This window comes from Nesoenas mayeri (assembly GCF_963082525.1).
Source record: "Nesoenas mayeri genome assembly, chromosome: 1".
NCBI lineage: Eukaryota > Metazoa > Chordata > Aves > Columbiformes > Columbidae > Nesoenas > Nesoenas mayeri.
The window spans coordinates 62,604,132-62,621,703 of record NC_137541.1 but is presented as its reverse complement, the minus strand read 5'-3'; the positions used below and the strand labels follow the sequence as shown (position 1 = coordinate 62,621,703).

Genomic DNA, 17,572 nt, shown 5'->3' with positions numbered 1-17,572 from the left:
CCAAGTCTTCACAGTTAGAAGAGAGACAGCAGGGCCAGTGTCAACCAAGCAATGAAATAAAGGTCTGTAGATCAGCTTTTAATTCTTTTAGCATATTTATTACTGTGAATGCACAGAAGTGTCTGATATTAGGTGAAGCTGATTCAAGATGGAAAGATGATTTAACAAAGGGAAATAAGAAGGTGGTCATTTCATAAAGTATCACACACAAAGGAAAATCTGCAATTTATTGCCAGGTAAGAATAGATCAAATTTACAATCATGCAAGCAGAACCATTTTTAAAACCCAGCTCTGATTTTCCAGGAATGCTATTTATAAAGTACAAAACTGTAAAGGTTTTCTGTCTCAGCACTCTCATTTAAAAATACCACTTTATACTGACAGCTTTCTGTAATCATTGCAAAGTCCCAGAAGATGTTTTTAATAGAAGCTTTCCTTTACCAAGCATCACTTGCTTTGTATCAGCTGCCAGAGAAGAACTGAGACCCTTTTGTAAAACAGACATACCTGGTTTTAAACAAACCCGCAGCTCAGCAATGCAAGACAACACACTTACTGTTTCTGAGGAGAGAAATTATTTAATATCAGCTTCCTTGTTCCTCCCTGGTATCAACTACTGTTGAGGGAAGCATGCTGTACCATAAATGCTAACAGTCACTGTTAGTTAAGGATATTAAGTTATGTTTTCATGTTGCATGTTTTCTTTTCAAAGGAATACTAGAGCCAACTTTGTTCAGGATCAGTTTGAAACCATGTTATATGGGTACACAGACACACTGTGATTAATAGGATATTACCAGTTTGTGTTTTGCAGAGCTGCTGTCAGTCCTGTGTCTCATTTTTTGCAAACGTGTCCTTCCAGGGGGCTAGAGCAGCACGGGTCCCTCAATACAGCTCACTCTTTAGGTATGTTGCTGAGGCCACGCAGCCAGGGTGAGGCCCAGCATCGTTAAATACCCTGGTAAAATGTGCGGTGTCTGGTGCCTGTATCAGCAGCTGTTGTTTAAAAAGAAGAAATGGCTTGGGGCTCTTCCTTTAGTACTGGAAAGTTGGCAGCCTTTTCTCTGTCTTTCTTAATTCTCTAGCTGTCTCTCTAGGTCTGCCTGTAGAACACGGTATGATGTGCTTCTAGGAATCTGGCTTGGCCCACACTTGCAAAAATATTTCCTCTGTTCCATACCACTGCAAACTGACAGGTGAAAATACGTAATGCTTCCTAACCAGAAAAATTCGCAGGACACTTGAGAAAACCTTAGTTCAGACTCAAGTGAGCTTACTTGCACTTACTGTCTGTTCAACTCTGAAGTGGCTGGGAAAGACTCTAGGTGCAGTTTCCAGGCCTGTAAAATGTGATGGACAGTTGCAGCCAGTGCGGTACTGTTTGGTTTTTTTCCAGTGGAGTCAGCAGGATTCAAGATGATAGTGCTCAGTTCAGGCACAAAAATATGAGTTGTTCAACTGCTCTACACTTTAGTGAGGATACAAACAGCATTCAGATGAACAGTCAATACAAAAGTGTATTGAAGAAAGACATAAGCTTGATTTAGGTTTGGAGCATTTGTTCAAAAATGAAGCATGCAATGTCCTGTTAAGTCATGTAAAGAAGAAAAAGATTTTTTAAAAATTGAAGAAACAAACAAGCCTTTGACAGCTGACTTCAGACTGGAATGAGCTTCCTGCTTGTTCAGGTAGGTAGGACATTTTTAGGTAAGGCCCATCCAACTTTTTGCTAGTTTATATATAAGCTCTACAGTAAATCAGCTGCCAGCATGCTATTTTCATGAGGGAAAAATGATGAATAATGTGTAGAAATCAGAGTATATACAGTATATTGCTTTTCAAATAACAATCACTCCATCGGTAATTCATATAAGGTGTGTCTGTAAGAGGGCACTTAGTAGCGTGCCAGCGATGCTCCAAGGAAACAAGAACAATTCCAAGACTGCCAGGTCAGTACTTCACCACTCCTACCTGTTTGGTTCTGTTAAAAAAAAAGTCCCATGAAAGAGACAAAATCTTCCAGGAGCAAGATACAATAAATTGATCAGTGTTCAATCAGGATGTGGGAAGAAAGCAGCAAAAGGTGCTTGCTGGAGAGAAACTAGGGAACTAGCTGAGGATCAGTGAGGAGATGGCTCCTTCCAGCAATCCCTGCAGTGACGCTGAGCAGTCAATGTCTTCCTCCACCTGCCATGATACTTCTCTGTGCATAATGTCACCAACCTAAGGAAACCTCAGAGTATGTCAGCAGACCACATCTGCAAAGAACTGAAAGGTGCTTCCTTATTCTTATGATGCCACAAGAATTTTTGCGATTTACAAAGAAAAAATAATTAAAAAAAATAAAAATCAAAGGACCCTGAGACTATCATCTCCTCTTACAGTTTTGTTATACAGCCAACCAGTTTGTGGTACCCACTGAAGAAAATGTGTTGGTTGGTTCTTTTTTTAGGTCAATCATTGTTGTGTGATGGTCCACTAGCTGTGTGGTGATTAAAGGGCTTTGTAGCACAGTAGGAAAGACCATGGAGGGAATGTGAAGCATGGGAGTGTACTGCCTCTTTGGCTGTGACGATGGATGTACACAGCCATACAGCTTGAATGGACCCATGGTGCTGCTGTAGTGGGCAACCAGACAAGTTCCCTCCTGAGCAGAGTGAGGCACTTGGGATATGACCTGTTCTGAGGACACACAAGGAATCAAGAGAGCTGCTGGGACTGATGATTCTGGTCATTGCCATTGGCTTTGGTGCATGCAGTGCTCTTAACTTCTGTGGGTCAATGAGCCGAACAAGGATAGTATCAGCTACAACATGTGGAAAGGAAAAGCCTCAGAACAGTGAAGCAGATGTTGTAATAACACCTTCTGAATACCCTTAAATTTCCTCCAGTCTTCCTGCTTTCATTTAATTTGTATATCTTCTTTTCCTTCACCTTTCCAAAACAGTTCAGTAACCAGCAAAATGGATGCCACCTCATTTCTTTGGTCTTAGCTACTGGAACTTAGCTAGTAAACAGGGGAACTCTTCATTCCTCTTCAATCAAGGCAATGCAATGTGCCAAGTGAAACTGTTAATCTAAGTGTATTTCAAATAACTTCAAAAGCCTGAAGAAGGTGCAGCTCCTTCCACTTTGAGAAAGACACTGGGATAGATTAAGCATTGTGCAGGAGCCTCTGCTTTGATTTTTAGCAGAGTTCAGGATAAAACCCAACATACTAATACTGGATCACAGGTCTTCTGCTGTAGCTGTGGTGCCTCCTGGGCTTTTTCTAGAGTAGGGACTTAGAAGCATGAGAAGGATGAATAAGATAATGAATTGTAATCAAAATCTACTGTGAATTTAGTGTACACTTAACATCTGCTCCATTCATTGAACATAAACATGAAAAAGCATTCTCAAAGATGAGTGTAAGCAAATGCAATGTAGAAAAGCAAGTGAAAGCGGGACGCTTCTTTACAAATACTATTCACAGCAACATCAAAACCACCAAATGACTGCGGAGCCCATATCTCATTTTAAGAAGTGACTGGAGGATCTCCCACAGGAGGTGAGACAGCACCTGCTTACCATCAGTGGGACTTAGGCTCCTACCTGTCTTTGGGGTTTTGAAAAATATTATACCAAGTGAGTCATTGAAGAAGGGGTCCCATCTCAGGAAGTTTCAGGATGTACATTTTCTTTTAGCGAGATTCTAGCATAATGTAGACTCCATTTTTTGGTCCAAGTGTGGCTTTTGATTTCAGCTGCAAAGGAATCTGAAAGAAAAAAGAGCAGTTATATGTATTTGTGTGTATACTACCCCCACGTACAGACAGACATTTTTGCTGGGGACCAATTCACACCAGGATTACTGTGGAAGCTGTAAAGTACTTGTTTTACAGTCAGCTGTGGTAGTATAATATTAAATAGAATTTACAGCCAGAGGCTGAGGCAGTGCCTGCCCAGGTATATTGTAGATCTGAACAGGAAGAAATTATCTCTGTAAACTCCAGAGCTGCCAAATAAGTGCCAGGTGCAATATACAGGATGTTTCAAAAAGATGGACCCTATTTCAGAAATACAGTGATTTCAAATTGGGTTCATCATTTTGAAACACCCTGTATATACCAATAGGCACATAGTAAAGTACTGAGATCCCATGGAAGTTATACACCCATTATTACCCTGTATAAATTGAGATATTTTGACTGAGGTGTTGCTACACTGCTCTCCAGACAGGGGTCTGTAACTGTTTGTTTTGTTCGAAAAAAAAATCATAAAAGTGGTATCACATTTTGATTAAAACATGTAGTCCAGGCCTCTTATTGCTCCTTATTATGGAAGTGGCCCTAGCAATTTTCTCAAATGAAGAAAAAGTCACAAAGACAAGTAAGCTGTCCTATCTAGGATACAGCGTCAACTCAATGAAGTTAACAAGTGTGGCCTTCAAGCATCTGCATGTACAAACCTCCGTCTCTGGGCAGGTCTTAAATCGAAACTTCTGCAAAATCCTCAGCAGAGTCATCTTTGTTTCCAGCAAACCCATCTTCATGCCAATGCAGCCACGGGGTCCTGCCCCGAAGGGCAGGTATGCAAAGGGATGTCGTTCCTTCTTGGCCTCCTCTGTAAACCTAGAAGGTGCGGAGATGAAAACTGGTTCAAGAAATGCTTTTTGCTCCTGATTCCATGTTTCTCATTTAGATCTCAAAGGGTGGTTATTTCAATTGGTCTTAACAAACAGGTCAAAGGGACTACTGACAGATTATGTCCTGATGGGGATGACACCCTTAAGTAAACAGATAATTAACTTATGACCATCAGCTAGTGATTCCAGGAGAGGAGAGGCAGACATTAGTATTACTTCCAACCTCTCTTTAATGAATTGCTTTTGTTCAAAGACCATGCTCAGAAGAACGATAACTTCAGGTACAGACACGCTAGCTGTGTAGACATTTGGATGAATGAGGGAGGGATTACAGCTCAGAGAAAACTAATGGGCTACAGTGTGAACTAACCAGAATTGGCAGAAGAGCTTCCCTGCCTTGCACCACAGAAGCAGAACAACGGGAATTTCTCTTGGAAGTTTATGAGGGGAGATTAAATCTCGTGGGATTGGACAGGCTGTGGAAGAGAACTGTTAAAATTCAGGACAGCCAATCTTCCTGTTTTTAGCCCAAAGTGAGCAGGTTCCCAGTTGGGAAACATTGAAACTGCAGAGATTTCTGTTCTTAGGGCTGAAGTACCTCATTCCAATTGGAGAGACTGATGAATGTGGCAATCTGTACGCAGACCTGCATCAACTAACTAGCTTTAAAATACTTGCTCAACCTGCTAAAAATAAGGCTGCTTTTTTTTTTTTTTTCCTCACAAGGAAGGAAACAAAATTCCTATTTGAACAGCAGTACAAAAGGAAAAAGAAGTAAAATCTCCTTGCCAACATCTGCAAAGATGGATGTGTATTGGACAGACAAGAGTACAGAGCATGAGTCACTACAACTTATTAGGGCCAATTAATTACAAGTAATTAGGGCAAATGCATAATCAGCAAGGTGAGGCTCACCCTGGCCTGTGCTGAGTCACTGATCCAAATGGTTCCTTAAAATAAGGGAACCTTCACAGCAGCGTCATTACCATGGAAATCTACATAGTCCTCCCATGTCATAAGGTATTCACAGCTGCTCTAGTAGTACAAAACTACTTTTTCAGTTCTCTATGTGAATAAAGGTTTTGTCATTGATGTATAGGGTCATCCATGAAAATCTCTCATATGTTTGGATACAGTTTGCAAGATCTTCAGACTTCTAAGGCCCAGAGAACTCATGCAGGGTGGACAGAGGTGAGAGGTAATACAGGCTATTTTGAAGTCTGAAAAAAAAACCCAACATTGTGTATTTCTCCTAACACCATCTCCAGGCTTAGACATCCTAAATGAAATTGGGATACTACTGCAGGGGGTACTATAGAAGCCTGTACTTTGAGGCTAAAAGAACATGAACTCATGTACTGAGCACTGTTGCATATCCTGTGCAATTCTTGCCTTGCTCACCCCCATATATCATTCTGGTAAATTTAAAGTCTTCCTTGTATTATTCCTGAGGCAGATTTCAAAACGAAATATTAGGGGAAAAAAGGCTGTAGCTGCATTAATTTATTTTTTTTGTTAAGCTCTTATTTTGTAATTCTTACTAACATTACCAACTGATACAAGGCGGGGAGAGTGTTAGTAATTATGCTTCATTCCTCAGGGAAATTTCAAAAGGGAATTCATCTCAGATTCATAAAAAACAGCAGTGTATGAGTCAAGGGGACTGCAGCCCCCACTATCCATTTTACCCTGTAACGTGCTTTCATACTACTGTTAAAGTGGTGAATAAACAATTAAGACAGCATTTCTAGATAAGCATTGCTAAACATTCCCCCACTCCACGCCCTGACTTCCAGTTATTGCTAACATTCCTTCCCAGCGAAAACTTTGGGCCTCTCTAACCCTGGCATTGCTCTTCTTCATGGCCTGATAGAGCATCTGCCAAGATTTGCTGCAGAAGGAGCATTGGGCAAACCCACCTACACTATACACATCCTGCTGGCAAAGATGGTTTTGGGCTGCCTGCATCACACCCAAGTGTTTATGGAGCGTGCACTTTTTCTCTTAGTAGACTTTTCAACGCAGTGGTAGCTTAAAATGCAGCTGCCCACAGAACAGCTGAAAATATAGCTGCCAACAAAACTCAGTTGTGCTTCCACACAGCACTGCCTCAGCTGAAACCCTCCCTGTAAGCGCAGCTCAGCATCTGTAAGATAGGGCAGGGTACACAAAAACAACTTGACAGTGCCCCCTGCAGTTGAAAAGAGAATAAATGCTCCATGTGAAAATTCATCTTGCCAAGCAGAGCTAAGATCTCAGGATCCTAACTTATGGGCAGAGAGCATATTCCCTTGGAAGATGGGATAGGATCCCCATTCACAGTGCACCCATGCCATTAAAACATCTCAGGTGAAAAGTCTGCTCTAAGCCAGCCAGGAGCTGGATGAGTTTCCTGGGTAGCTCCAGCTATCTCACTTCAGAATTTCTGCATCCAGACATCACACTATTTGCAGCATCTGATTTGGAAACAGATCTGAAAACCTGTGCCACATTTCAACCTTGACCAGTCCTTGCACCTTCTGTGGGATGCGCCACTATCACTACTTGCCTAGTTTGGTAGAAATTACGTATTTTATGATCTAAATTAAACTGTGCTCCTCTTGGTGGAAATACTGCTTTGGGTGAAGAGCGAGTGACTGTGTCTGTGAAGAAGCAGCAGAATCTGGTGTCTCTGCTGGACAGACTGGAGTCTTGTGCCCACCCTAATGCATGAAACAGCATTTAAGGCAGACCTTTGATCCAAACAGGGCCAAATAAGGACTTCGACCTAAGAATGGAAAGCACTGCTCCACATACCTCTCAGGAATAAACTTCTCAGGCTCTGGCCAGAGCTCAGGGTTGTGGTGGAGATGTCCAACTGCAGTTTCAATGACAGCCCCAGCTGGAATATGCTGTCCCAGCACTACGCAGTCTTTAGCTGCTTCCCGAGTGAACCTGCAACAGTAAGTGTCACATATCCCAGATGATTAATAAAGGTAAAAACGCAGCAGAAGGGAACCATAAAAGTCGATCTCTTCAGCTGGACTGACCTCACAATTTTGGGAGTTACACTTTCACAGAAGATAAATACAGCAACCATTGCTGATGTGAGTGTCTTCTCATGTTACTCATCTTCACCCAGAAGTACACAGCTCCAACCCAGCTGGCTTACTTTTGCCCTTTTCACAGCAAAGCATTTCTGACTGCTTACGGTTCCAAAATGTTAACTGTTAAACTGCAATTTATTGCTAATGTTGGTCTTGGAATAATTTTTTATGAAAACTGCAGGCAAAATTTGTCAGTCATCTCTAATAACAGACAGAAACCGTATGCTGGTTTGCTTTCAGGAAAAATTATAGTTTTAAGTTTGTTTATTTGAGAAGCTTCCTCACATTGAGACAGCACCTGAAACTTAGCAAGGGATGGTTTTAATATTAGGGCTAAGTCTGCTGCTGCTGCTGCTACAAAAATACCACCAATTCACAAGCCTTGGAAAACTGCCGTTCATATATACTCATCAAAGACAGGCACAACGTTAGCAACAAAACTCTCCAGTTTCCTCCCACCCTGTGGTGACAGAATAGGACTGTCCTTAGGAACTTCATCATGACAAGAAGGCTGAGAAAATCTGCCTGCCAGAGCTGAGCTTGGGTCCGTGAACCTTGTTAAAAATGGTGTGTGGGTGTGCATGTTGGCTGGTAGACCCTGATCTAGACCTTTTGGTGCTTGGGCAGTCACTACAGACCCCAAACCAGCCCAGAGCCAGATAGGTGCTGTGCTATTTCAGCCTGAGATCTCTTCCCCATCACCAGTGGGGAGAACAGGGGCAAGACAATATGCAGGAGCTCCTTTTGCTGCTCCCTGCGCTGCACCTAAAAAGTTGAACAAAGATTTCAGCTCCAGGGCTGTCAGCCTGATATCATTACAGGAATACATTCTTTCCTCACTGTCACCCATCTCTCTCTTTCTCCTAGGCAAATAAATAACAGAAGCTCCAAACCTGGAACAAAACAATGGCATGCTAAAAAAACACATTGACAAGCCATCCTTCTCATCTTTACATTAATTTGGTGACAGTGGAAATGTGAGTTCTGGGAAAGAAAGTTCTCTGGCTAGCAAGTTTTTTGCTGTTGTTTTGTTTTGTTTTGGTTTTTTTTAATAAAACAACTCATTTTATAACAAGTTTGGCTACTACTGAATTTTCCCCTAACTCAGCATTATCCTTATCATAGGCAATTAGCATCTTTCTGAGGCACTGGGCTGTCCTATGCATTCCACATCAATCAGAGTAAAAGCCAGATCAATAAAAACCAAGAATGCCAACCTGAACTTCAGAACAACTTTGCTCCATTTTAATTCTGTTTCTCATCTGACAAACATTGATTGTTTCCCAGTGTCTCAGCTGAAACTCAAAGATATCTGATGTTTTAACTGGCAAAAAAATTTCCACTTGTATACCATCTATAATATAGTCAAGCCCAGTCATCTCATCCAGGAGCAAGTAGCTTTGACATTCACCCTCTGAACAACCCTGCAGATGTCCATGGAAACATCTTGACTTCTGGTCTTTGTCAACATGTAAAAGAGAATATGATTTTAAGCTTTTTTAAGGTGCTTGCAATCGTGAGGTGCATTTTTCAAAGGCTTTCACTGCAAGCTTGGCTTTGGCTCCTTTCCAGTAATCTGAAATTTTCCCCCGGCTTCACAAGCAGTGCAACCAGTTGACCCCTTCAAAAGTTCCATTCTTAATATTTGCATTTATTCTCATGATAACTTGAATATTTGACAATCAAACAGGTTTTTAATTATTTTCCCCCTTCTTTTCAGTTCATCAATATAACTTAGTAAAATCAGTCTTGTGTGACTTGGGGCAAAACTTTCCAAATTTAAGGGATGCAGCCATTATCTTAGCTATATTAGTATAACACAGTACTAAGTGCAAAACAGTAGGAGTCTAATTTCAACATGTATGTAAAATACAGCGTTCTGAATGTGTAGCCCTTCCTCACATCAGGGCCTTAATGTCCAACAGGGTAACTCATACACCAGCCGATGGGCTGGGGTAGGTCCTTGCTCTGTATCACCAAAGCCCGAGGCATACAGAAGCAGCAATGTCTGGCTTTCTAAGGCCAGTCTTGCTGCAAAATGGCTCTATCCTCCAACCTTGGGGGATGTGAAGAACAGTGAGGAAGAAATCTTGGCCAATCTGCTGTAAAAAACTGCTTTAGAACTACCAGTATTATGCAGTTTTCCTTCAACAGGCCACATTTTATCTTTCAAATGCACAGGCAGTATTGATGTTGGCACAGAGACCAAGGGCACATTGGTCTTCCAAGAGCAGATTTCCATTTTATACAGCTAGGGATCTACCCTGTAGAATCCTGTAGAAGGGGAAAAAAAAGATACCTGAATGCAGGTGGGTACATGCGCAATGTCTCTGCAATCACCATGTCCAGATAAGAGAGCTCTTGTACATTTTGGTAATCAGGGACCATCTGAAAAGGCAGGAAGAAAGGAACAATTACATTTTCTCACATTTAAGTGCCAAACTCATCTCAGATTGGCTTTTAAATCATCTATTTTTTACTGAGCATTTTTCCTGTAGAAGAACTCGATGTCTCATCTAAAACAGTAAATGATAAAATTATACGAAAATGTGGGCAGTAATTAAATGTGTGTATAGCATTCCTTTCATGATCAAAACACTTTGGTGTGCAGCCCAGCTGAAGATATAATAATAAATCAACCTGCTGGGAAGTATTAAAAGCCGGGTATTAAAGAGAGCATTAATAGCTATAACAGAGCTATTGTTTTATACATGCACGAAAATCTGCACAGGACCCTCATTTCTTCCCAAAGACAAGGGCGTACAGCTCAAATCCCACCCAGCAGGATTGCGATGGGACCTGGGGAGAGAAGCCTATTTGCTCCTGTGGCCACCCCTTATGTAATGCTGCTTAATTTTACGTGGTGAGCAATGCCTGAGCCCACATTTTCATAAGTTTACAGAACCAGCCAGCCCTTGATAACAAGTGGTGGGCACTAAAAGCCAAACAAGGGTGTAGCTCAGAAGACTTTGCCCTCTGACAGGCAGCAAACAGACTGTGAGAGACACAAAACCGCAGTCAACCACCAGCAGCCGTGACAGGACTCAGCACATGGACGAACAGACAATTTGTCCCACTGCTACCTTCCCTGGAAAAAAGGATGTTTTCCTTGTCTTATTGAGTGCTCTCAGCAGAGGGCAGCCAAAGTACATCTAATAACCTCGTCAGGAAAGCAGAGTTTTGTTTCAAATTAGAGCTTCTCCTGAAGACTGACACAGAGTAAATTGGAGAAAAGCACAGACGTCAGACTAGACTAAACCTTTTATGAAGATTTGGGGCCCCTGTCGTTCACAAAGGGGACTGGATTCCATCCTTCCTTTATTTACTACAGCACTTTTCATGTATAATGCATATTTTATTGAATTTTCATGCAAAAACATATGGTACATACTGAAAATACTAAGCAGAGAACAACTCCAGATGGTATGCAGAAAAGGCGTACAATAGAACAAGGATACCTTGCTGGATTAGGATATCCCACTTATTCAGCACTAAGCCACCATGCACCATTTCACATTAACTGATCTTTTCTAGGAAGGAAATAGATACATTCTATTGTCCCCATTTTTTGGCTCGGGAAAGAAAAGCAAAACCAGAGAAAGAAATTTGCACAGGCTGAGCAGAACCAGCGTGTCTGCTCCTCTCTTAGGGAAGAAGATGCAACTCAGCTTGTCAATAGATGAAGTATTTTGTCAGTATACGTCAAATATTATCAATAGAGGAAGCATAGCCTGCACTGACAGCCTTTCAATGTTGCTTTTATATTGCAGTAGTGCCTACTAACTCAAATCTTTGGCTTTGGTCGATGGTTATCAGACAAAGGGCTAGGAAAGTAAAAGCCACAAATGTCAGCAAAGTCATGAAAACCATTGCTGAAGGCTGTGCAAGGAGCTGTGCTCCAATAATTTGAATGGCTGAAACCAAAGATGGAAGGATGACTATTACCATCCTTGTTTTGCAGAAAGGGATCCAAGGGCTACCTGATTTTGCAGGGGGAATAAGTAGCAGAGGCTAGAAATCAGCTGTGGTCAGACTCACATTTCAGGCCTTCAAGGCAAAACCACCCTTGTCCATGACCACACAGGTGCTCCACACCTTGATGCAAATACATGCTGTGGTGTATATTAACTTTTATTTTTTTCCTGCTAATTTTACATCTCTTCTTCAGAACTTCCCTCTGCCCTTTTTATACTGCTCTCCTGCATCTCTTTGAATCCTGGGTCAGCGTCTGAGTCCTGTCTCTGCAATCCCTTCTGATTTCATGGCCAGGCTGGCTGAGGGAAGAGTTCAGGCTCAGAGTAAATGAGCAGAGGAGCCACGAGCACGCTGTGATGTGTTCGATTCTCTGAGCCATGCTCTTTCCACTGGGCCTTCCTGTCTCTCTCATAATCCCTCTGCTTACTTCTGGAGTTAATAATTAAGATAATTATATGGTAACCTGATATAATAAGTAGCCACTAAATCAAACCATGCAACAACAAATAATATAACACTAAATTATGGGAGCTTTGGTTTGCTCTTTCAAATACCTTCTATACCTTCAGGGGATTAGCAGTTCAGGAAACAAAACAAAGGTACAAAACCAGCTGATTTTCCTTAAAATAAAATTCTTTTTGCTTATATAAAGAGAGAGGGGTCAGTCAAATGGCAGCACAGTGAACTTCGCTATCTTGAGCATGGCAGACACATCAGTCATTTCCTACATCTGATGCAACTTAATTATTGGCACTGCCATGCTTTTAGCGTCAAAGTAGCTGGACCTAATTTAGCAGTTGTTTGCAAGGTCTGACCCAGGGCTGCATAAAGTACACACCAGCCAAGTATCTCTATTTAGGAAGGACAGTTTGTTGCTTTTTTTTTCCCCTTTCAAAGAAAATATTTTCCATTTGTTTTTCCACTCCCTCTCTTAAAAATATTCCTTTAGCCAAGCACATTTCAAAGGAACTTAAAAATGCTTTTCTCCCTAAATGTCCCTATTTATATCTTGCAACTGCTGGAAGGTTTGCTGGGATGGGGGGGTGGTGTTGTGCAAATATGACACTTTAACCCCTGGCAAAAAAAAATTGTCTACATTGCCTCTTGTTCAAGATTGGGTGTTTTTTCATTAAGAAAGAGACTCCTTTCTGTAACAAGTAGACATGTGGAGGGAAAAAGGAAGCACCGCAGTGCATGTAATAAAACATTCTATATTTTAATTTTGCAGCCACTGCTTTGCACGGCAGTGTGTTGTATGCTTTGCACAGCCTTTTAGTGTCTTTTCCTGTTGACATGGAAGTGAAATGGCCACCTAACTTCTTGCAGCATTTCTCTGTGTGCATGTTTCCCTGGTTTGATTTCTGGAGGTGTGGAGGTACATCCTCACCCATCCCAGGATGTTCAATCCCTTCTGAGGTCCAGAAAGCATCTAATTTGGCCAACAAACTGTCCTTTATGATTGACAGCAAATCCCAGGCCTCAATTCCTTAGAAAAAGGTGGGAAATTAATTCTTCACAGAGTACCCTGAGGTGAAATACCAGCAGTGATTATAAAATTGCATATGTGCTACGAGGATGATGTGTGGTTTAATTCCCACATGAATTCCAAGAGAGATAACTGCCTTCAGATCCACCTCTGCTTTTTAGTATACTGGCTTTAGCATTTTCTAGGCAGGCAAATCTATTTTTTGCCACCACCCTCAGTTAACTTTTAATTCCTCAATGAACACGAAGGGAATCCAAGTGCTGACAGGAGAGGTCTGGCCAATCTTTCTGCTGCAGTTTGAGATGTTACTGTTCCCAGTTGCTCGCTTCTCTTTGCTGGCTGTGGTTACCGTCACCACAGCCAAGTCAGCAGAAGGGAACATATGCCTGCACCTCAGTTGCTTCCATACAACGTCCAGCATGAACCCATCTTCAGCAGCAGTTTAAGACAAGATGCTAACTCTTCCCCAAAGTAGATGCTGAGTGAGGCACAGATCCTACTCTAGCACCTCTGTTTTGGGAATGGTAATCCAAGTACATATCAGTGAATGAAAGATTTCCACTTATCCTATTGGTCATGGTCAGTGGTGCTCAGCAGCCAGAAATGAAAAAAATCAGAGAAAATTTTGTGTAGCTGACAGAGTGTGACGTGCACCTGAAATTGCTCTGGAAGCAGCGAAGGTTGCAGAGATCACATTCCTCATAACTAGCGCTGCTGAGTCATGGCCTGAGACTGAACCAGCTGCGGTTTCTTAGAAATTGCAAACCAAACCAAATGCCTCATGGGCAGGTGTGACTGTGACGAAGTCCATGTCAGAAAGAAGATGTGCAGATCTGCAAAAGTGGAGATGCAGATCCATGAGTTATCTGTGTGTGCATAGCTACACAGCCCACATCAGCTCTCCCCCCAATATAGACTTTGGATAGCAACAGAATAGGAAGAAGTGAGTCAAAAATAAGCCATCATTCTCCCCAGTAACTCTCACCCACCTCCCCTTCCAAATTACCCAAAGAGCTATTCAGACCATAGCCATAGCTAGAATTCACAAACAAGTCGATAATGTTGCTTGATCAAATGGATCAAAAGTTGCTGATAGATCAAAGAGTCTGCCTGGGGTTTTGATCTCTCTTTGGTCACCTCTAGAAGCTTGTCCCTTAACAGAACTAGAGCCTGTGTGCCATGCTCAGCCTGGGAGAGAGGGAAGAAATACAGGAATACTATGTCAAGTTAGGGTTGACCCATGACAACCTTGGTAACAACCATATCAAGAAAGGAAAGGTTAGAGACAGGACAGCACTCGAAATGCAGATCAATTGAAAAAAGGGGTGGGATGGCTCAATGGGCTTTAACTTGCTTAAGGAAAGCTTGCCTCGTGTTTTACCATTTCTACAACAACATGCTGGAGCACCTGTAAAGTAGAGTAAAGTAAAACTTCCCTACAATGTCAGGCAGTGAAATCAGGACAAAGTTGATAAAGTAAAATTTCTTGGTTTTATCCTCAGAACTTGGACCAAATACTAAAAAAAAAGCTTAAGGTAGTCCTCATGTGATACTCTTATTACAAAACCTTTCTCTCTGTGGTCTGTGGTCCAGCCTGGACCTGCCAAGTGAGATGTGTCCCTGAGGCACAGCACTGGGCAGAACCAGCCTTTGCCTCTGGGGAAACAGGACCCCGAAGCTCCTGAGTCCCATTCATCCCAGCAGGCAGATCACAGCAGAAGGTGTTGCTTTAAGATACCCTGCTTTAACAAAGAGAAGAGCCTATCTAAAGGCACCAAGTGTCAGTTTGCCATTTCCAGTGACACAGGCCTGGAGAAGGGTTTCTTCTAGCAAAATATTCAGTTCCTGACTATAAAATTGAGAACGTGGTTCAGGAACAAAAAATAGGACAACAAGTCTGATTTCTTGATTAAGACACAGCAGCAAGAGGCTTCCTGAGTGGCCTAGCACCTCTTCTCTCAAATCCTCTCAGAAATTAACATTAAAGCAAGTCCTCAGCTCCATCCCCTCCTGCCTCTTTCCCCATAAGCAAGCAAAGGCTACGCAAAATATGTTCTCCTAAGCTTTCCCATTATTTCTTTATTCCATGTCAGTTACCTGCCACCTCTCTCATCTGCTTGGGTTGTCATTCAAACGGAAATGCAGCTTGCAGGCCCTCACTCCCACCCTTGGTGGATGCTCACCAGGGTTGGGAGCATTACTTTGCTCACTGAGGCACTCCCCAAGCTGCAAGAGCACTCAGTGCTTTCAGACAACTCAAGCAAACTCCTCCAGGCTCCTCCTAAAGACTGTGCATGCCAAGTAAATTTAGTATTACAGCTTTTTGTTCAAATCGCCTGCCGCTCACCCTCATACTGCCTCCGACTCTACCCTTCACGTTCCCCTCTTGCCTGGTCCATCTCCACACCAGTTGCATTAGCACAGGTGGAGGCAGGTGCAGATTCGCGGGCCAAGTTGAGAGGTGGTGGGAAAGGCCAGCACACCAGTTGCACTCTGATAACCACATCACACACAAACCTGGCAGCCAAATTCCCTCCGTTACTTTGGTGCAAATCCATGCAGCTCCCTGGGGTTGTATCAGTGTAACACAGAGGCAAATGCGGTTCTAAGTATGTACCCAATAGTGCTGGGGAAAGAGCCAGAAAGTATAACGTTACACCAATGTCGACTCTTTAATGTTACTTTGCTTTTTGAATTAAAGACTTTAGCTCCTGACAGAAGACAGACCTGCACTACCTCCACTAGCTTTCGTGGTGCTAAAACAAGGTCTTCGTAGCATCGCTGTTCACAAGGAAACTTCAGTGAGATAAAAATACTTCCTGGAACTGAACAGTGTCCCAAAACCAAACAGATAAGCACAAAAGCTGTGACCAAAACAGTCAGAAATCCTCTTCCACCTACATTACTACTGACACATGGCGATCACCATGAACAGAATGAGTGCCATCAGGTAGAAGATCTGAAAAAAAAAAAAGGGCAGGAAAAAGAGAAGAAAATCACTACGGAAATCCTTAATGAGGCAAGCTACAAATTAAAAGAACACAGAAAAAAACTGTTTCAATCTGAATTTCGTAACTTTGTCAGCTCCACCTAGTCCAAAATTCTCATGCCAAGAGAACTGGGTGCCCTTGAATTGAAAAGCGAGTAAATAATTGGGAGTGAGACAGGGCATCTGGGGTGCTCCACTGTCATGAAGGACGGGGCAGGCCCCCAGTGTGCTTCTAATACACAAGTACCCTCACTATACTGTCTTTCTTTCTTTTTCTTAGGTTTGGTGGGGAAGGGTAGCTCCTCTCCAGAAGAGGCTCCCTACCTGCATGCACTGCTTGCCTTGCTCCAGCTATTTGTGGATGTGAAATAATCCCCGGCTGTGCATTGTAGTGGGCTAAGCCCATCAGAGGCACATAGACTGCCTGTTTCTCGTCTCCTTAAAAAAAACACTCAGCCTCCAGGAATTCCCCCCGCGGGTTGTCTCCTAAGTCCACCGAGCCTCGAAGTCTCCCTTTCTACACTTGTCTGGCACAATCAAAATTTCTACTTGGGTGGCAGAAATGCTGAATGGTGAAGGATCCCAGTGGGAGGGAGGCAAGGAGGAAATTAAACAGGAGAAAGGACTGCCAGAGGCCCAATAGGCTGAGAAAGAGAATTATAAAACTGGGGTAGGTCTGTCCGAAGGGCATGTCACCAGTCCAAAGCACATTAAGCACCGAAGTTCGTGCAAGACTTAATCCTTCCTGCTATAGAAGTGTCCCTTGGTGGTTGCTGCAGATCTACAGGAATAAAGAGAAGGGATTTTTTTTTCCCCTCTCAGCAGACATTCGTGGTATCACATAAGAGCCAGATGATTTAATTTAATCATTCCTGCTCCAGCTGGTATTTTCTCTATGGAGGTGACAGTGCTTTAAATTAGGGCCTTGCATATAAAAGGCCTGTGTGTTTAGCTTAATCAAATGTTCATTTCCTCACGTTATGTTTATATTAAAAGGCATCAGCATGAATTTTCATGTTGCAAATAGAGGCTATCATATTGGCTACGTAGTGAGGTCCTCTTCGGTCGTTCTTCATTTCTATGGCCTCATACGCTTGGCAGCCTTTTTGGACTGAGAGGTGACTCAGCCCCAGGCCTGCAGTTTGGGCAAATATGCCCTAAAGAGCATGCTCCAACCTATGAGGAGGGCAGAGCTTTACACAGAATAAATTATTTCGTTAATTCGCCCTTCTGCAGATACTTAAATATGGGCTTGAGCCAGTGCATGCTTAAGGCATTGGCTTCAGCCGTTGCTGCATGAGACCTTTTCTGCAGGATTCTCCCATCACTCAGCCTAATTATTATTTGCTCTGACAAGGGCAGGTCAGTTTTAATACCATACAACATTTATGTAGTGCCTGATGCCCTG

At 42.5% G+C, this 17,572-nt stretch overlaps 1 protein-coding gene across 1 annotated transcript in view; it reads right to left on the bottom strand.

Annotated features, from left to right (window-relative positions):
- Window positions 1–3,609: 3,609 nt before the first annotated feature.
- The window catches only part of TBXAS1 (thromboxane A synthase 1), a 234,494-nt gene continuing 220,531 nt past the window's right edge, over window positions 3,610–17,572 (bottom strand). The window contains exons 10-13 of the mRNA XM_080343746.1: window positions 10,014–10,102; window positions 7,425–7,562; window positions 4,452–4,614; window positions 3,610–3,759 (exon numbers count right to left, since the gene is read on the bottom strand). Coding sequence (XP_080199872.1) covers window positions 3,685–3,759; window positions 4,452–4,614; window positions 7,425–7,562; window positions 10,014–10,102 — 465 coding nt within the window. The 3' untranslated portion in view covers window positions 3,610–3,684. The remainder of the gene's footprint in view (window positions 3,760–4,451; window positions 4,615–7,424; window positions 7,563–10,013; window positions 10,103–17,572) is intronic.